At 41.1% G+C, this 21489-nt stretch overlaps 1 protein-coding gene across 6 annotated transcripts in view; it reads right to left on the bottom strand.

Moving 5' to 3' along the window:
• Window positions 1-18596, bottom strand: part of LANCL2 (LanC like glutathione S-transferase 2) — an 84125-nt gene extending 65529 nt beyond the window's left edge. For 4 of the 6 annotated variants that reach the window (XM_086365536.1, XM_086365537.1, XM_086365535.1 and 1 more), the window contains exon 1: window positions 18375-18536. Coding sequence is in view for 4 of the 6 variants with exons in the window: in XM_086365535.1 (XP_086221661.1) it covers window positions 18375-18435 (61 nt within the window). In the remaining 2 variants the exon portion in view is untranslated. Of the gene's footprint in view, window positions 1-18374 lie in introns of all 6 variants that reach the window. The other 2 variants (XM_086365534.1, XM_086365532.1) reach the window with 1 other exon arrangement.
• Window positions 18597-21489: the final 2893 nt, after the last annotated feature.

Here is a 21489-nt window from a genome sequence, read left to right on the forward strand (position 1 = left end):
GAACCCTGGTCTCCCACATTGCGGGCAGATTTTTTACCATCCAAGCCACCAGGGAGGGAATTAGAAAAAGAATAAACAACTCAAAATTAATAGAAGATAGGAAATAACAAAGATCACAGCAGAAATACATGAGATAGAAACTAGAGAAATAACAGAAAAGATTAACAAAACTAAGAGTTGATTAAAAATAATTTAATTAATAAACCTTTAGCTAAATTAAGAAAAAGAGAAGACAATAAATAAAAACAGAAATGAAAAGATATATTACAAGTGACACCACAGAAACACAGTTGACTCTTGGAAAGCATGGCTCTGAAATGCATGGGTCCACTTATATGCAGAAACTTTTCAGTAGTAAATACTACAGCGCTACAGAGGCCATGGTTGGTTGAATTCAGGGGTGTGAAGGAATCAAGAACATGAAAGGCTGACTATATAAATTATATGCAGATTAACCCCCATGTTGTTCAAGGGTCGACTCTACCAAGTATCACAAGAGACTACTATGAACAATTATATGCCAACAAAATGGATAACCTAGAAAATGGATGAATTCCTAGAAACATACAACTAACCAAAGCCAAATCAGGAATAAAGAGAAAATATGAGTAGACCAACAATGGATTTGGAGATTGAAATCAGTAATTTAAAACCTCCCCAGAAACAGAATCCCAGAAATATGATGGTTTCACTGGTGAATTGTACAAAACATTTAAAGGATAATTAACACCAATCTTTTCTAAACTTTTCCCAAAAACTGAAGAGGAAGGAAAACTTACAAATGCAAGACCAGCATTACTCTGATTCCTAAGCCAGATAAGGACACTAGTCTTAACTAATATCTCTGATGAATATGGATGCAAAAATTCTCAACAAGATGTTAGCAAACTGAATTCAAAAATACACTAAAAGGATCAATCAACAACTTCAGATATGCAGATGGTACCACTTTAACAGCAGAAAGTGAAAAGGAACTAAAGAGCCTCTTGATGAGGGTGAAAGAGGAGAATGAAAAATCTGGCTTGAAACTCAACATTCAAAAAACTAAACTTATGGCATCTGGTCCCAACACTTCATGTCAAATAGACGGGAGGAAAGTGGACAGATTTTATTTTCTTGGGCCCCAAAATCACTACGGATGGTGACTGCAGTCATGAAATTAAAGGACAACTGCTCCATAAAAAGAAAGCTATGACATAGACAGCATGTTAAATAGCAGAGACACCACTTTGCCAATAAAGGTCCACATAGTCAAAGCTGTGGTTTTTCCAAGAGTCATGAATGGATGTGAGAGTTCTATCATAAAGAAAGCTGAGTGCCTAAGAATTGATGCTTTTAAACTGTGGTGCTGGAGAGGATGCTTGAGAGTCTCTTGGACTGCAAGGAGATCAAACCAGTCCATCCTAAAGGAAATCAACCCTGATTGTTCACCGGAAGGACAACACTGAAGCTGAAGTTCCACTACTTTGGCCACCTGATGTGAAGAGCCTACTCTTTGGGAAAGACCCTGATGTGGGGAAAGATTGAGGGCAGGAGAGGATGAGATGGTTGGATGGCATCACTGACTCAATGAACAAGAGTTTGAGTAAACTCAGAGACAGTGAAGGATGGGGAAGCCTGATGTGCTCTGCAGTCCATGGGGTCAAAACAGTTGGACACGACTTAGTGAATGAACAAAAACTACGAGAGAAAACCCTAACGACTCAACCAAAAAACTGATATAAACAACAAACCAGTAAAGTTGCATGATATAAAATTAACAGATGGATATCAGTTGTGTTTCTATTGCTGCTGTTCAGTCCCTAAGTCATTTTGTACTCTTTCTGACCCCATGGACTGTAGCCTGTCAGGCTCCTCTCTCCATAGGGTTCTCTTGGCAAGAATACTGGAGTGGGTTGCCATTTCCTTCTCCAGGGCATCTTCCTGCACCAGTGATTGAACCCGCCTCTCCTGCGAAGGCAGGAGGATTCTTTCACTGAGCCACCAGGGAACACTAACAAAAAACTTCTCAAAAAAGAAATAAAGCAAACAATTTCATCACAATAGCATCAAAAACAAGAAAATACTTAGGAATACATTTTATTATCAAGGAGGTAAAAGAGGTGTATGTTGGAACTGAAAGCTTCTGATGAAAGAAATTGAAGACATTAACAAATGGAAAGATACCCTGATTCCATGGATCAGAAGAATTAACAGGTATTGTTGTTGTGTGTTAAAGAGGAATAGTTGTCTGATTCTCCATCCAACTGCTTAGTAACTTTTTGACTCCAAGTTAGTCCCTTAAGCCTCCTGTATTTAAACCTTTTAAACCACTTAAACCTTGGGTTTCTACCATTAGTCAAAGAAATGCAAAATAAGTCATAAGAAGAAAAAAAAAACCTAGAGTTTTATATCTTCATAACCTGATACGGCAGAACCCATAAGGTAGTATCCAGCCCACGTTTATTTCCCACACCTTCTTCCTTATCATCAGAATCCTGATTCTATTCACAGCAGCAACACATCTAAGCCCAGAAGAGCTACTTGCTGTCCCAGACTGCTTATGACCAACGGCAGCCACAGGACACAGTTTCAACCAGTGAAAGGCAAGTGCACATCTTCTAGGGCCTCTTGGAAGGTTCTCACACTTCTTGATAAAACAGAAACACAGAGCTGGTATTCCCTTCTTTTTTCTCCCTTTGTCCAGTTGTAACATTAGACAAGAAATCCAGGACTACAGCCATCTTATACTACAACACAAAAAATATGAAAGAAAGACCAACGTAATTGCAGAAATCCTATCTGATATCTTGAAGAAGGCAATGGCACCCCACTCCAGTACTCTTGCCTGGAAAATCCCAGGGACGGAGGAGCCTGGTGGGCTGCAGTCCATGGGGTCGCTAAGAGTCAGACACGACTGAGCGACTTCACTTCCACTTTTCACTTTCATGCATTGGAGAAGGAAATGGCAACCCACTCCAGTGTTCCTGCCTGGAGAATCCCAGGGACGGGGGAGCCTCGTGGGCTGCCGTCTGTGGGGTCGCACAGAGTTGGACACGACTGAAGCGACTTAGCAGCAGCAGTAGAAGTATCTGATATCTTGTTGAAATGAATCAACACCATCAGTTGCCTACTTCTAGACTTCCTGTTATACAGGAAAAATAATCTGATTAAAATACTTCCAAGTTAAGTCTTCTGTTCATTGTAGCTGAATGTAGGCCTAAGATATTTGTGTATAGTTTTAGCTCTGTCATGATAACTTGATTCCAAAGCAAATGCTTTATTCCTTATAAATGATACTAGAGTATAGTTCTAAGGCTTATGATTATTCACTCTAATTCCTCTTAATACTTGTCAAAATTTTATTGTAAAAATAATTTCTCTGCCTTTGTTTTAAGGTGTCTTGTCTAGTTCCTAATTTTTTAATTTTGTCATAAAAGAGATTTCTAAGTTACATTGGAACCAAAGCCTCAGGAACAAAGAAGAAAATCTGTTATGCTATAACTTTACTTGGAGGAATTTTAATTGGCTCATATCATTTAATAATGGTATTACTATAAAAAGAATTTATTTAATAATTAGTGAGCATTTACCATATGCCTGGCACTCAGCACTCTACATGACATTTGAATTAATCTTTCACATCACTGAATGATTCTCCGCTTTCTAGGTGAGAAATCTGAGGCTAGCCCTAGGTCACATGTCAGCAAGAGACCTAACTCCTGGAGCTTAACTAGACTATCTAATCCCAAATTTCCTGGGATCCCCATGCTGAGCCCTTACTATGAAAATCTTTGCTTGATTTTCCATGTACAATTTATCTTTAGATTTGCAAAAGGTTTCCAGTTTTCACTCAATCACACCATATGAATATGATACATATCCACCACAAAGCACAGAAACAGCTTGAGAAGCTAAAGAATTTGGGAGGTTGATTTTTACTAACTACACTGCAATTCACGACCCAGATAATCACAATGGTGTGATCACTCACCTAGAGCTAAACATCCTGGAATGTGAAGTCCAGTGGGCCTCAGGAAGCATCACCATGAACAAAGCTAGTGGAGGTGATGGAATCCCACTTGAGCTATTTCAAATCCTGAAAGATGATGCTGTAAAAGTGCTGCACTCAATATGCCAGCAAATTTGGAAAACTCAGCAGTGGCCACAGGACTGGAAAAGGTCAGTTTTCATTCCAATCCCAAAGAAAGGCAATGCCAAAGAATGCTCAAACTACCACACAATTGCACTCATCTCACACGCTAGTAAAGTAATGCTCAAAATTCTCCAAGCCAGGCTCCAGCAATACGTGAACCGTGAATTTCCAGATGTTCAAGCTGGTTTTAGAAAAGGCAGAGGAACCAAAGATCAAATTGCCAACATCCACTGGATCATAAAAAAAGCAAGAGAGCTGCAGAAAAATATCTATTTCTGCTTTGTTGACTATGCCAAAGCCTTTGACTGTGTGGGTCACAATAAACTGTGGAAAATTCTGAAAGAGATGGGAATACCAGACCATCTGACCTGCCTCTTGAGAAACCTGTATGCAAGTCAGGAAGCAACAGTTAGAACTGGACATAGAACAACAGACTGGTTCCAAATAGGAAAAGGAGTATGTCAAGGCTGTATATTATCATCCTGCTTATTTAACTTATATGCAGAGTACATCATGAGAAACACTGGGCTGGAGGAAGCACAGCTGGAATCAAGATTGCTGGGAGAAATATCAATAACCTCAGATATGCGGATGACACCATCCTTATGGCAGAAAGTGAAGAGGAACTAAAAATCCTCTTGATGAAAGTGAAAGAGGAGAGTGAAAAAGTTGGCTTAAAGTTCAACATTCAGAAAACTAAGACCATGGCATCAACTCCCAGTACTTCATGGCAAATAGATGGGAAACAGTGGAAACAGTGGCTGGCTTTATTTTGGGGGGCTCCAAAATCACTGCAGATGGTGATTGCAGCCATGAAATTAAAAGACGCTTACTCCTTGGAGAAGGAAATGGCAACCCACTCCAGTACTCTTGCCTAGAAAATTCCATGGATGGAGGAGCCTGGTGGGCTACAGTTCATGGGGTCGCAAAGAGTCGGACATGACTGAGCGACTTCACTTTCTTTCTTTACTCCTTGGAAGGAACGTTATGACCAACCTAGACAGCATATTGAAAAGCAGAGACATTACTTTGTCAACAAAGGTCTGTCTAGTCAAGGCTATGGTTTTTCCAGTAGTTATGTATGGATGTGAGAGTTGGACTATAAAGAAAGCTGAGCACTGAAGAATTGATGCTTTTGAACTGTGGTGCTGGAGAAGACTCTTGAGAGTCTCTTGGACTGCAAGGAGATCCAACCAGTCCATCCGGAAGGAGATCAGTCCTGGGTGTTCATTGGTAGGACTGATGTTGAAGCTGAAACTCCAATACTTTGGCCACCTGATGCAAAGAGCTGACTTATTTGAAAAGACCCTGATGCTGAGAAAGATTGAGGGCAGGAGGAGAAGGGGATGACAGAGGATGAGATGGTTGGATGGCATCACCGACTCGATGGACACGGGTTTAGGTGGACTCCGGGAGTTGTTGATGGACAGGGAGGCCTGGCATGCTGTGGTTCATGGGGTCGCAAAGAGTCAGACAGGACTGAGTGACTGAACGGAACTGAACTGAACACAGCAATTAGCAAGAAAATATTCTTGTCCCCCACACTAGGCAATTTTCCCAAACAGTGATACCCCAGAATGTTATAAAGCAAAACTACATTGGTTATTTCTAAAATAATTATATTTTCTGTATTTTTTATAAAAGTTCTTTGAGGAAATACAATATAAAATATTGTAAAATGTAAAAATACAGAAATCTTAAAAAAAACTGAGAATAAGAGTTGAAAGTCTTAAAATAGGTGTTTAATATGCACATATAAATAACTCCTAAAGCAAAACGTAATGTTTTCAACAGGTATTTGTGAACAAAACCTCTGAGTTTGAATAATGCACCAGGAAAGCTTATGAATAAAATACTTTCTTACATTCCTCATATATGTAGGCACTTGTGACACTTATCTAATTCTATCCTGACAGCTTTGTAACAACATTATTATCCCCATGTTATGCACAGAGAAACTAAAGCTAACAATGAGTCGCCTGCATTTTTAAAGACAATAAAATTGGCTTTTTAATTGACATTTTGTTTATTTGATATACAGACATTATACGCATCAATATATGGGCAAATGTACAGATACCAGTAAATACAAGTGCATATATGCCGTGCTAGGCTTTGCTTAAGGACTTCCCTGGTGGCTCAGACGGTAAAGCATCTGTCTACAATACGGGAGACCCGGGTTCAATCCCTGGGTCGGGAAGATCCTCTGGAGAAGGAAATGGCAATCCACTCCAGTACTATTGCCTGGAAAATACCATGGACAGAGGAGCCTGGTAGGCTATTATAGTCCATGGGGTGGCAAAGAGTGGACACGACTGAGCGACTTCACTTACTTACTTACTTAGGCTTTGCTTAGTCGCTCAGTCATGTCTAACTCCTCACAACCCCATTGACTGCAGCCCATCAGGCTCCTCTGTCCATGGGGATTCTCCAGGCAAGAATATTGGAATATTGGAGTGGGTTGCCATGCCCTCCTCCAAGGGATCTTCCCAACCCAGGGATCGAACCAGGTCTCCTGCACTGCAGGAGGATTCTTTACTGTCTGAGCCACCAGAGAAGCCCACAGGTATAAGAATATATATGCAAATACATAGACATCAGCAAGCAATTCTTTGATAGGAAAGGTTTTAATAAACCTTCTTCCTTCAGTGCACAGGTGGAGGAAAGTGCATTTCGTAATCTCAGATCTCCCAGGGGAAGATGCTCTGTGACAGCTCGCACATACGAAGTAGGTGCGCTTGTTTTCTAACATTCTATTTTCAAACAAAAATGAATATCAAAAGGACCCCAATCATTACCTCAAAGTGAATTACTAAAGGAGAAAAGGGGATGTATTTGTTTTGTGTCATAAAAATTAACTTGATAATCTTCTGTGTATATACTTTCTAGGGCAAGGGTTCCCAACCTCTGGGATTTAATGCCTGATAACCTGAGGTAGAGCTGATGCAATAAAAATAGAAATAAAGTGCATAATAAATATAATGCACTTGATTCATCCTCCAAACTATACCCTCCATCGTCTTGGTCCATTGAAAACATGTCTTTCATGAAACTGGTCCCTAGCACCAAAAAGGTTGGGGACCACTTCTCTAGGGGATATATGTCTTATCCACGAAAATGTTTATAATTGCAATGAAGAACCAAGGTCAACTGCTTAGTGATGTATATTAATAAACTGATTATAAGGGCTCAAAGCATATATAATTATAACTAACACAGTGGGACTTTGGGGTCAAATTATATTTATTTTTGGAAAACTCAGTTTGTTGTATTCAAATCTAATCCAGCAAAATTTGCTCAAGATCTACTCTGGCCCTAGCAGACTCCAAAGGTGGTCTTACAGAGTATAGGCCTCACCTGGGACACGGATAAAGTATATTACAGTCTTTTATTATCTTAGAGGATTGTTGAGAGGACCTAAATCATGACTCAAATAATATTCTTAATACACAAGAAACTTTAAAAGTAAAATGATACTATTAAATAATATATAAAATAATTCTAATAAACAATAAAAGTTTTTTATTTCAGTACATTTATTCCTCATTCTATTGAAGAATATTCACTGAGTATCTATTATGTATTAGGTTCAATATCATTTTTTTTATAATAACCATAATTCAAGCACAGATAAGAAAAAATTCCTATCTGAGAGTAAAGTCAAGTGGGGAAGAGAAATGAAAATGCATGGTTAAGCCCTCCCTAACCACGGATTAAACATTCTGTTTAGTCCATTATATCTGCGGTTATTGATATTTCTCCCGGCAATCTTGATTCCAGCTTGTGTTTCTTCCAGTCCAGCGTTTCTCATGATGTACTCTGCATATAAGTTAAATAAGCAGGGTGATAATATACAGCCTTGACATACTCCTTTTCCTATTTGGAACCAGTCTGTTGTTCCATGTCCAGTTCTAACTGTTGCTTCCTGACCTGCATACAGATTTCTCAAGAGGCAGGTCACGTGGTCTGGTATTCCCATCTCTTTCAGAATTTTCCACAGTTTATTGTGATCCACACAGTCAAGGGCTTTGGCATAGTCAATAAAGCAGAAATAGATGTTTTTCTAGAGCTCTCTTGCTTTTTTGATGATCCAGCAGATGTTGGCAATTTGATCTCTGGCTCCTCTGCCTTTTCTAAAACCAGCTTGAACATCAGGAAGTTCACGGTTCACATATTGCTGGAGCCTGGCTTGGAGAATTTTAAGCATTACTTTACTAGCATGTGAGAGGAGTGCAACTGTATGGTAGTTTGAGCATTCTTTGGCATTGCCTTTCTTTGGGATTGGAATGAAAATTGACCTGTGGCCACTGCTGAGTTTTCCAAATTTGGTGGCATATTGAGTGCAGCACTTTCACAGCATCATCTTTCAGGATTTGAAATAGCTCAAGTGGAATTCCATCACCTCCACTAGCTTTGTTCGTAGTGATACTTCCTAAGGCCCAAACATTCCAAGATGTCTGAATCTAGGTCAGTGATCACACCATCGTGATTATCTGGGTCATGAAGATCTTTTTTGTACAGTTCTTCTGTGTATTCCTGCCACGTCTCCTTAATATATTCTGCTTCTGTTAGGTCCATACCATTTCTGTCCTTTATCGAGTCCATCTTCGCATGATATGTTCCCTTGGTATCTCTAATTTTCTTGAAGAGATCTCTAGTCTTTTCCATTCTGTTGTTTTCCTCTATTTCTTTGCATTGATTGCTGAGGAAGGCTTTTTTATCTCTCCGTGCTGTTCTTTGGAACTCTCATTCAGATGCTTGTATCTTTCCTTTTCTCCTTTGCTTTTTGCTTCTCTTCTTTTCACAGCTATTTGTAAGGCCTCCCCAGACAGCCATTTTGCGTTTTTGCATTTCTTTTCCATGGGGATGGTCTTGATCCCTGTCTCCTGTACAATGTCACGAACCTCATTCCATAGTTCATCAGGCACTCTATCTATCAGATCTAGGCCCTTAAGTCTATTTCTCACGTCCACTGTATAATCATAAGGGATTTGATTTAGGTCATACCTGAATGGTCTAGTGCTTTTCCCTACTTTCTTCAATTTAAGTCTGAATTTGGTAATAAGGAGTTCAAGCCTCTTGATGAAAGTGAAAGTGGAGAGTGAAAAAGTTGGCTTAAAGCTCAACATTCAGAAAACGAAGATCAGGGCATCCAGTCCCATCACTTCATGGGAAATAGATGGGGAAACAGTGGAAACAGTGTCAAACTTTATTTTTTGGGGCTCCAAAATCACTGCAGATGGTGACTGCAGCCATGAAATTAAAAGACACTTAGTCCTTGGAAGAAAAGTTATGACCAACCTAGATAGCATATTCAAAAGCAGAGACATGACTTTGCCAACAAAGGTTCGTCTAGTCAAGGCTATGGTTTTTCCTGTGGTCATGTATGGATGTGAGAGTTGGACTGTGAAGAAGGCTGAGCGCCGAAGAATTGATGCTTTTGAACTGTGGTGTTGGAGAAGACTCTTGAGAGTCCCTTGGACTGCAAGGAGATCCAACCAGTCCATTCTGAAGGAGATCAGCCCTGGGATTTCTTTGGAGGGAATGATGCTGAAGCTGAAACTCCAGTACTTTGGCCACCTCATGTGAAGAGTTGACTCATTGGAAAAGACTCTGATGCTGGGAGGGATTGGGGGCAGGAGGAGAAGAGGACGACAGAGGATGAGATGGCTGGATGGCATCACTGACTCAATGGATGTGAGTCTGAGTGAACTCCGGGAGCTGGTGATGGACAGGGAGGCCTGGTCTGCTGCGATTCATGGGGTCGCAAAGAGTCAGACACGACTGTGCAACTGAACTGAACTGAACTGACTTAGTCCATTAAGCCTCCCATTGAGGGCTCGAGCTCAAACATACAAATCTGAAGATCCATTTAATGATACACAACAATCTTCGATTTTTCTGTGGCCCGAATAAAAACAGCATGAGTTGACAGAACTGTGGACAGAGTTTAGCTGACTTTTCAACATCTGGTAATCCTTTTTCACCTTCACCACCATGCGCAGGGGTGTTAGTATCCCCATTGTGGAGATGATGTGAGGAAAGTATGTTATAGAATTTGAAAATCTGAGAACTGTTGACAATCTGAGAACACACCTATATGAATACTGCATGTTTGGCTGTATCTTCCTCAGAAGAAAAATGCAAAAGAGTAAGCATTTGTCTAAGAAGGAAAAAGTAAAGGATATGCAGTATTTTTTTTATTCCAGTAAAGATAAACTTTTAAGAAATTTTTCATTATCACATTTTATGCTACAGTAACGAAAAACAGGATATATAATAATGGTAGTATCTATTGTTAACTGAACTCGAACTACTTACCTATGTATTAATATTAGTAACTACGTGTAACAAGGTACTGTAAATAATTGTATCAATATCAAGTACCACTTTTGAGTGCTCTAAAGGTATTAACTCTAAGCTAAAGAGGAACAGGTTATATCACAACTATTACATAAACTTTCAACCAATATAATATATTATCACAATATTATACTAAGAACTTCAATTACCTTTTCAACTTAACCTTTTACTACAAGCTGATGACATTATCCTATATTATCCTATTATCCTATATTAATGGGCATCATTCTAAGTGTTTACATGCATTAACTAATTAAATAGTCATAACCTATGAGGAATGTACTATCATTGCCCAAATTACTTGTTCAAGGTCTACGCTAGTAACAGGCTTCCCAGGTGGCCCTGTGGTAAAGAACCCATCTGCCTATGCAGGAGACATAAGAGAGGCAGTTCGATCCCTGAGTCAGGTAGATCCCCTGGAGAAGGAAAAGGCTACCCACTGCAGTATTCTTGCCTGGAGAATCCCATGGACAGAAAAGCCTGGTGGGGCTACAGTTCATAGGTTTGCAAAGAGTCGGACACAACTGAAGAGACTCAGCACACAGCACGCAGCATCGCTAATAAGTGGCAGAAATGTAGGAGTCAAACCTAGGTCAATTCAAGTTCTTATGTCAAGTGCTCTTACTTCACATGTTGTTCCCAACTGATGGGAAATGTTGATTTGCAGTATCTTCTAGTCCCCTCTAAATAATCTTTCAATTCTACTTGTATGTCATTATCTTTCCACATCACAAACTGAAAACTGGCTGGAGGAAAGGCTGATGTTTTGGGTCCAAAAATCTCACTCTGAAGAGAAACGCCCATATTAGCTTATTTGAATGAAGAAAAAATAATTATAATTTCTGGGCAACTGAAAACTGCTATTTTCTTAGGTTTCCGTGATATATTGTGACACTGAACAAATTCTGAAATGAAAAGAGCACTTTTAAACAAAAATATAGAAAATTAAGTGAAGAAGTAAAAAATGAAGCATTTCCAACAGTTCAAGATAATGCCAAGTTATAGAAGACAAGTAAAAATTCTCTTAATCTTCATTTCTGTATTTTAAAACTTTTAAAATCCTTAGGACCCATCAAGTCCTTCAGAATGGGCTCCAGTCTGCCTTTGAATCCTGGTTACCACCCAGCGTTACTCACGCTCCCTCCTCAGCAGTTAGATTTTATTCCCCTCTCCCTTCACTCAGTACTCCCTCAGCCTGGCAAAGGCCATTTATTTTCAGATTCATTAGACTGAGGCAGCTCTGAAGCCGTAGCAATTTAATTCAGCAAACCAAAACCTAAGCCTGTAGGTGCCTCAAGGTTATGAAATCCAAACACCAAGGACAACCAACCACAGACAGACAACTAGGCTTTAAGTCACAGCCAATCAAGAAGGTCCTTGCTTTGCTTCCACACTTTTCTATACAGTTGACCCTTAAACTAGACAGGTTTGAACTGCTCAGGTCCACCTGCACATTTTTTCAACAGTAAATACTACAGTACCACACAATTGCTGGTTGGCTAAAGCCACAGATAAGGAACCATTGATAGGGAAGAATTTCGATACAGAGGAACCACCTATTTGGAATTAAGTTACGGGGACATTCAACTGTTCATAGGGTCAGTGCCCCTAATCCCACACTGTTCCCCTGGCTCCTGTCAGAAAAGTGCTCCTAACCACTTTCACTTTGGCGTTTCCTGATCCAAATCAATTTGTGCTCCCTTAACTCTCAGCATTTGCAATATGCCTCAGTTTATCTTTTAACAGTTCCACTGTCAGAAGGAGATCCTTGACAACCCCCAGGAGGTCCTCTCACTAAGACAGACCAAGTTTAATGAGATGACTTATTTTGCGAACAAATTAGCCTTACTACGATTATCTTAAATAGAAATGATGCTGATTGCAGAGAAAAAAAAAATTTATCACTGTTGTTCAGTCACTAAGTCATGTCCGACTCTTTGCAGCCCCGTGGACTACATAAAGCACATCGGGCTCCACTGTCCTTCACTATCTCCCAGAGTTTGCTCACATTCATGTCCACTGAGTTGATGATGCTATCTGACCATCTCCTTCTCTTCTGCCTTCAATCTTTCCCAGCATCAGGGTCTTTTCTGAGGAGTCAGTTCTTTGCATCATGTGGCCAAAGTACTGGAGCTTCAGCTTCAGCATCAGTCCTTCCAATGAACATTCAGGGTTGATTTCCTTTAGGATTGACTGGTTTAATCTCCTTGCAGTCCAAGGGACTCTCAAAAGTCTTCTCCAGGACCACAGTTTGAAACTATCAGGCCTTCTGCACTCAGCCTTCTTTATGGTCCAACTCTCACATCCATACATGATGGAAAAACCATAGCTTTGACTATATAGACCTTTGTCAGCAAATTGATATCTCTGCTTTTTAATATGCTGTCTAGGTTTGTCATAGCTTTTCTTTCAAGGAGCAAGCGCCTTTTAATTTTATGCCTGCAGTCACCATCTGCAGTGACTTTGGAGCCCAAGAAAATAAAATCTGTACTGCTTCCACTTTTTCCCCTCTATTTGCCATGAAGTAAAGCATACTCAAAAGCAGGGACATGACTTTGCCAACAAAGGCCCACCTAGTCAAGGCTGTGGTTTTTCCTGTGGTCATGTATGGATGTGAGAGTTGGACTGTGAAGAAGGCTGAGTACTGAAGAATTGATGCTTTTGAACTGTGGTATTGGAGAAGACTCTTGAGAGTCCCTTGGACTGCAAGAAGATCCAACCAATCCATTCTGAAGGAGATCAGCCCTGGGATTTCTTTGGAAGGAATGATGCTAAAGCTGAAACTCCAGTACTTTGGCCACCTCATGCGAAGAGTTGACTCATTGGAAAAGACTCTGATGCTGGGAGGGATTGGGGGCAGGAGGAGAAGGGGACGACAGAGGACGAGATGGCCGGATGGCATCACTGACTCGATGGACGTGAGTCTGAGTGAACTCCGGGAGTTCGTGATGGACAGGGAGGCCTGGCATGCTGCGATTCATGGGGTCGCAAAGAGTTGGACACGATAGAGCGACTGAACTGAACTGAGGCAGGCAGGGATGGATTATTTCTCTATGAGCTGAACAAAAGCATTTAGTTTATAGTCAAGCAGAGGGGGAATGTCCTCTGAGGCAAGCTATTAAGTATGATTAAAGCAATGAAAACCAATTCAAAGGAACAGTTCCAACATGGAGTCAGAATTGGCTTCCTCCCTGCAACAGTTATCTGAGCCATACAAAATTAGTAAAACTGGGGACTAACGTGCAAGGGCTAATGAAAATAAAAATAGTGGTTTTACTTTTGTTTAATTTATAAACTCAGAAAGGTCTTTGCTAAATGCCTTATACAAACCTTTGAACGCATAATAAATTAAATTCTAAAGTTGGGAAACTAAGCAACTGTTTTTGTCTCACAAGTGTCTGAAAAAACAGAAATGTAAATGTAGGCCATAAAGACCTGAATTAGCTCACGCCACTGGCAAGATCTGAAACCAAGGGAAAAAATGTGGCAGTTTTAAATCCAAACTGCTGGATTGTTTCCTCAGCCAAAACTTACAGATAGTAAGCCTTAATTAACTCAGCAAGCAACTTTAATGTATTCCAACTGTTTGTAAACTAGTAACTTTATACGGTAATACCTGATTCTTAGTTAAGCTTTTAAATGAAGCCATGAGACTGTTAGGGGAAGCACACTGAATGAAACCGCCCACCCTGGCCAGGCACCCTAGTAACCATTTGCATGAGTTGTTTTAGACACGAGGTCCTGGTAAGGAACATGGAACTAAAAAGCCACCACCAACCCAAAGAGTCTGGGAAAGGTCAAAAAGAGACACCACGTGTCAGACCACCTCCTAGAATCCTCCTCTCTGGCATCCATCTTGGCTGAGCAACCTGGAAACTAATCCCATCAACATAAAACCAGAGACTTCCAAGCCGAGTGGCAGAGCAGTTCTCCTGGGTTCCCCCACCCTACTGCTCTCCGCCCAGGTGCCCCTTCCCAGTAAATCTCTTGCTTTGTCAGCAAATGTGTCTCCTCAGGTATTTTCAAGTGTTAGACAAGAGCCCACTTTGGAGCCGCATTCCTGCAACAAGATCTCGAGTTTGCCTGTTTATATCTGTATCCACATTATACATATGAAATATCTCTACTTCTAAAAAAGTATTATTAGAATTTGATTTAAAAAGAGCTCTATTTAATCTTCATAAAAAGCTCTTACTTTTAAAGAAACTGGCCATGATGACTTTCAGGTTCACATGAACTGAGAAATAGTCAATATTAAATTGATGCCTGATATTAAGGTTTAAGTTTGTTAATCTAACTAAAATAAGACATGCTGTTAAGATTATTTTACCTAGGTTTAATAAATAAGACCTTACTAGATCTCTTGCAAGAAAATAACTTGATATAATGAAACTTAAAAGTGAATGTAAATAAGAGCTTTAGAGTTAAAACTCTTATCTTTTAGAAGTGACTACTTAAAATGATCTTTCCAGATATTTGATAACTTAAAAATTCTGGAGTTATGCTAACTGATGTGATGAAAATTTATTAAATAGCTAAAAGATACTAAGACATCAATTACTAAGTAGAAAAACAAAGTATTCGGGAATATTAATGAAAATGTTTGGTATCACCTGAGATGTTCTCTATAAGTAAACAAATGTTTTTAGAAACTATCACTGGTGTTTATACACCAATCTACAGAATGCCAATGTAAGACAGTTCATAACTGCTTACTTCTTAGCTTTACTAAAATTAAGGTTTTAAGAGTTGAGGATCCTAATTTAAACATGGAATTAAAAAGCTATGAGAAATGATACAGTAACTTTCAGTATACAGTAAGAAATGGAATGTATGTTTTCAGAAAGATATGAAAAATGAAATTACATTTTAATGAGGAAAAACAAAGTATGAGCCAGTTGATTTTATTTGGATGGAAAATGAGAAGACAGGCTGAATACAGAAAGTGCTGAGAGATTTTGTAAAGAAAACAGACAAAGTTTTATCCATATTCAAGATTATCTAAATTTAGATTAAAGTTGACTAAATGGATTTTGTTAAGTAAGCTAGTACAGGAGTGGAATTTGATTTCTGGGAGAAGTGCTACTTTTTAATAATAAATTGTGTGATCTGCAACCTTAAGTGATCTCTTTGTTTTCCTTTAATTGTTTTATGACTTTGGTTGAATAAGTATTCTTTCAGTGACCTATGATACTATGTTTTAAAACATTTTTGATATTTCTAACAAAATTTCCAAATATCAAAATCTAACTAAGCTGTTTTAGCTTCCAGCTGACTCAGAGATAGATGCTTTGAAGAAACACCTCCAAAACATCTCAGAGACAAATGTTAAATTAAGTTTATTTGGCATTGTTAATTCAAAAGCATTGTCAAATGACTGAAGGTGAACTTTAGGTTATAATGTATGGATAAATATCATTAATACAGATATTCTAAAATTTATATGAAATCCTTAACATCTGATATGTCCTGATATAATGCTACCAGTCATAATTCTAGTTGTTATACTAAAATATCCAAATTTCCTAATTACACTGTACTCAAATCTTTAACTATGCTATTTTAAGTTTTGTCCTTCAGAGACTATCATAATTTTATACAGATTTTACAAAATGAAGATTTTCAAGAAAACTCATAAAAAGAACTTTGAAACAAATTAACAAATGTGTTTCTGATAGCCTTAATACCACTAAGTTCAGTTCAGTTCAGTCACTCAGTAGTGTCCAACTCTTTGTGACCCCATGGACTGCAGCACACCAGGCCTCGCTGTTCATCACCAACTCCCGGAGTCTACTCAAACTCATGTCCATCGAGTCGGTGATGCCATCCAGCCATCTCATCCTCTGTCATCCCCTTCTCCTCCTGCCCCAAATCCCTCCCAGCATCAGGGTCTTTTCCAATGAGTCAACTCTTCGCATGAGTGGCCGAAGTACTGGAGTTTCAGCTTCAGCATCAGTCCTTCCAACGAACACCCAGGACTGATCTCCTTTAGGATGGACTGGTTGGATCTCCTTGCAGTCCAAGGGACTCTCAAGAGTCTTCTCCAACACCACAGTTCAAAAGCATCAATTCTTGGGCGCTCAGCTTTCTTCACAGTCCAACTCTCACATCCGTACATGACCGCTGGAAAAACCGTAGCCTTGATGGACCTTTGTTGGCAAAGTAACGTCTCTGCTTTTGAATATGCTATCTAGGTTGGTCATAACTTTTATTCCAAGGAGTAAGCATCTTTTAATTTCATGGCTGCAGTCACCATCTGCCACTAAACTGGGTAACAAATTACAAACTAATGGAAAACCTGATTACTTCATGCAGATCAATAGGAATCAACTACATGAAACTAAATGAACTAATGAATTATGATTTACATCTTTGACTTTAGAAAACATACTAACTTGAATCTGTTTTCCAGTAGTTCTTTTTCTCTTATGCTGTGTCCTACAACAGGTTGATAAAGTATGCCTTTGTAAAAAAGATAAAACATTTATCTTTTTCTCTCTGCCTGATCCTGCCAAGATCTGGCTTCTCCAGCTGGATCTTCTATGGACTTTAATGGTTATTGCAACTGGATTACAACTCATTAAACTAATAACTGTTTTAATTTGTTGTTTCTAAATTGTTTATGCTTTTGTCCCTCTGCTACACTGACTGTGTCAAGGGTACTAGCCAAATTGCTTATGTCTATTTTATAAGATTGCCCTCTCTTAGACGTGTAGCCAGGCCTCCAACAAATCTAACAGTGACTTAAAGCAACTGATCAAAAAAATAGAGATCTGATTGCCTTCAATAACAGTGTATTCTAGGTATGGGAAGATGCAACAGGGGAAACATCTCCCGAATCCTAACAGGTTAAAAGGTAGAGGATCCAGTGAATCTTCTATTATCTATCAACGGGCCTAATCCAGAAGTTAACACCTGGAGCGACATATCAACAAGAACTTTCGTCTGATCTCAGACATCCTTCCAGAGTGGCGGGACAAAAAAAAAAAAACTCATGAAAAGTCTCTCACATATGGCTGAATTTCCAACCGTGGAGAGGGACTGTGAAACATTTCCTCCCACAACAGTAAACACGCAAGTCCAGCCATCAGCGTTTTGGGGCTTCCAAATGTGAATGAGGGCTCCCAAAACAGAAAACAGTGCCTGCAATTCAGCAGATGCCACCACTCACCGACCCTCAGCCTCAGTGCTGAGGGGCTCGGAGGCATGTGAGACATCAAAAAAACCAGGATGTTGGCCTCAGATAGCTGAGATGCACAGGACAGGAATGACTTCAAAAACCCCACACTCCTGCATCTTCCCATTCACAGTAAATTCCTTAACTTGAGATTATTTATTTTCTTTAATTAACAATAAACTTTGATGTGCAAACTGCCTGGGGCCTTGTTACAAACTTAAATATATCCTAACTCCTCTCCGGCCTTCTCCGGCAGTTTCTCAGGGCTACATGACACGCTGTCTCCCTGGCTTGAAGTCCTAAACATTCCCATCAAATAAAACACTCCTTTTAGGTTGTGACTATTTTTTTAGCGGACTGGCAGGAGGAGCCAGGAGGCGCCGACCACGAGGAAAGAGATTAATAGCACAGAGGTTCACAGCCTTCCAGGGCCACGCCGCCCAGGCAGGGCTATGCCGCCCAGGCAGGACCGCAGCGCGGCCCCCTGCCCAGCCCTCTTAGGCCAAGCCTCTCACACCCTCGGCGTCCCCCGGGTCAGGCCGTGACCCAGGCGACGCGGGAGCGTGACGTCCGCCCGGCGCCGGCGGGTGACGTCGGCCCAACGAGGGGGCGGCAGTTGGACTCTACCATCGCTGGCGCCCCTGCCCTTCCCCTCCGGGCCTGGTGTTTCCCGGGTTTAGCAGCCTATCGCCGACTTACCTTCCCGTCGCTGTGGAAAGGGAGGCCGAGCTCCTCGGGGGAGAGGGGCGTGCGAGAACATGGCGGTTCTTCGGCCTGCCTTTCGGCGGCGGCCTCGTAGTCCGGGAAAGGGTTGGGGAACGCCCGATCTTCCATATCTGCGTCCCCGCCCAGCTGCAACTTGAGCCTCCGGGACATGGTCTCGCCCATGTCGGCCGCGCGCCCTGCCCTCCGCGGGGCCGCGCGGTACGGCGAGCGAGCTGGGACAAGCCTCCTCAGAGGCGCTCGGCCCGGCCACGGCGGGCGGCGGTGATCCCTAGGAAAGCGGCGGATGCGCCGCGTCGCGCGTACACGTGGCTGTGGCTGGCGCCCGGTCCCGCCCCGACCTGTCTGGGGATGGGCCCCCGGGAAGGCTGCGGCGCCTTGCAGTCACCAAGGCTCCGCGGCACGGGGTCCCCTCCGAGGAGGAGGCTCCAGCCGGCCGGCGGCGCCGCGAGGACAGCGTCTCCGGGGAGGGCGCGGTCCCTCCCTGTCATCCCGCCGTTGGGGGGGGTCTGGAGGAGGAGCCAACGCCTTTTTTTTTTTTTTTTCCTTCTTTTAGGTTAGCCCCTTTGTTTTGAATAAACGAGTATCTTAGGTAACAGCAGGTAATGTGAAAGCATACTTAATCATCTAAATATTTCATTGACCCCAAAGTTCCTTCAGTAATAGTTAAATTGCCCAGGAACATAACGTATGTTATAAAGGACACGAGCAAGTAAATCTGCGGTTGTATGATCACAACATAGTTAACAGTCTTTACTGGTTCTCTTTTTTTCTTCTTCTTGTTTCTTTAATTATTTGAAGCTAAATAGATGTTATAGATGACATGATTTCTCCTCAAGGGAAATATATTTTTCTTTTTTTTTTTTTTTTACTTTGCAAGAATCAGAGTTTTATTTTTTTTTATTTATTTATTTATTTATTTTTTTAAAAATTTTATTTTGTTTTTAAACTTTACATAATTATATTAGTTTTGCCAAATATCAAAATGAATCCATCACAGGTATACATGTGCTCCCCATCCTGAACCCTCCTCCCTCCTCCCTCCCCATACCATCCCTCTGGGTCGTCCCAGTGCACTAGCCCCAAGCATCCAGTATCGTGCATTGAGTTTTTTTATTTTTTATTTTTTTTAAATTTTATTTTATTTTTAAACTTTACATAATTGTATTCGTTTTGCCAAAATATATTTTTCCATTATTACGTTTTTTAATTTTTGTTTCCATTTAAACATGATTGAATGCCAAATGGTACTAGGTGATGACAAAGATAGTTTCTGCCCTGAAGATTCCAAGTTAGAAAAGTAAGCGTAGTTTAGCATAATATGAATACTCTTCTGGAACTAAAAAAGGTATACATTAATACATCAAAAATGACATGATAGAGGAAAACAATAGCTACCACAATAAAGGCTCTATTCTGCCTCTGTAGCCTGGCTTCCCACTCCTGCCTGTCCAGGTGTCTCCTCTGAACTATACTACGATTAACATGTTAAATAGCCTCTATCTGTAGGATGACCATGGAAAACTCCAGTGTAGGAGAAAATCACTGTAAAGGTGTTACTCAGCATAAACATATATCCTTAGTGTTCAAGGAAACAGAACTGATATAACGGGATGCCTTGAAGGGCCACTCCACTTTCCTGCTTCATTTCTTTATCCCAGTGTCCATCTTTCTCTCACCCTCAATGAGGACATTTTCTAACCACTCCTGAATTGTGATACCTTTTTGTTGTTCAGTCACTCAGCCGTGTTTGACTGTTGAGACCCTGTGGACTGCAGCACGCCAGGCTTCCCTGTCCTTTACCATCTCCCAGAGCTTGCTCAAACTCATGTTACCTTTACCATATAGGAAATTCAGTCCCCTAACTGCTGAGACTCATCTGTCTTAGGAGCCATCCCTCTCCCACTTCATGGACTTTGCTGCTGCTGCTGCTGCTAAGTCGCTTCAGTCGTGTCCAACTCTGTGCGACCCCATAGACGGCAGCCCACCAGGCTCCCCCATCCCTGGGATTCTCCAGGCAAGAACACTGGAGTGGGTTGCCATTTCCTTCTCCAATGCATGAAAGTGAAAAGTGAAAGTGAAGTCGTTCAGTCATGTCTGACTCTTAGCGACCCCATGGACTGCAGCCCAGTCCCATGGGCTCCTCTGTCCATGGGATTTTCCAGGCAAGAGTACTGGAGTGGGGTGCCATCGCCTTCTCCAACAATGGAATGTTGAAAGTGAAAGAAAGTGAAGTCACTCAGTTATGTCAGACTCTTTGTGACCCTGTGGACTGTAGCCCACCAAGCTCCTCTGTCCATGGGATTCTCCAGGCAAGAATACTGGAGTGGGTTGCCATTTCCTTACTAGGCAAAATAACCCACAGCAGATGTTTCCCAAAGCCTGAGTTATTTAGACCCTGACACCATAGGTATGTGCAGCAGAAACATAGACTGCTGGCTTTGGTGTGTTTGGCCTAGTGACCTTTGACCTGTCTCTACCCCTTGTTGACTGAAAAAAAACAGTGCACAGTCTAAGGGTTGAGAATTACATTTTATTCCATGGTCATACTGAGGACTATAGCCTGTGATGGCAGCCTCTCAGATAGTTCTGAGGAACTGTTCCAAAGAGGAAAAGGAGGAGCCAGGATACATAGGAGTTTGCTGGAAAAAAAAAAAAAAAAAACCGGTAGTTGAATATCAAGAAGTTACTGCTAATCACACACACACAAAAACTCCTGACTTCACAAATTAATGATTTTAGTGCAGCCCACTCCAGTGTTCTTGCCTGGAGAATCCCAGGAACGGGGGAGCCTGTTGGGCTGCCGTCTATGGGGTCGCACAGAGTCGGACACGACTGAGGCGACGCAGCAGCAGCAGCAGTGCCCTTCTAAGATGCAAGAGTCCAGGCTCATTGACATTATTTCTCTGATCTGCATCTTACCTATCTGGGGTTTCAATACCGTTTTTTCCTTCATCATGAATCCCCTCAGGGTGCACCACTGGGGGCGACCACAGTGGATGATCCCTTGTTTGCTGCAATGGCAAGGCGACATTTTGTTCACAACCTGGTGTGAGGTAAATATAGCTTTTCTCCTTCTCCTTGAAATCTT

This window comes from Bos grunniens, chromosome 22 (genome assembly GCF_055505025.1).
Source record: "Bos grunniens cultivar Pamir isolate PY7600 chromosome 22, Bosgru_T2T1.0, whole genome shotgun sequence".
Classification (NCBI taxonomy): domain Eukaryota; kingdom Metazoa; phylum Chordata; class Mammalia; order Artiodactyla; family Bovidae; genus Bos; species Bos grunniens.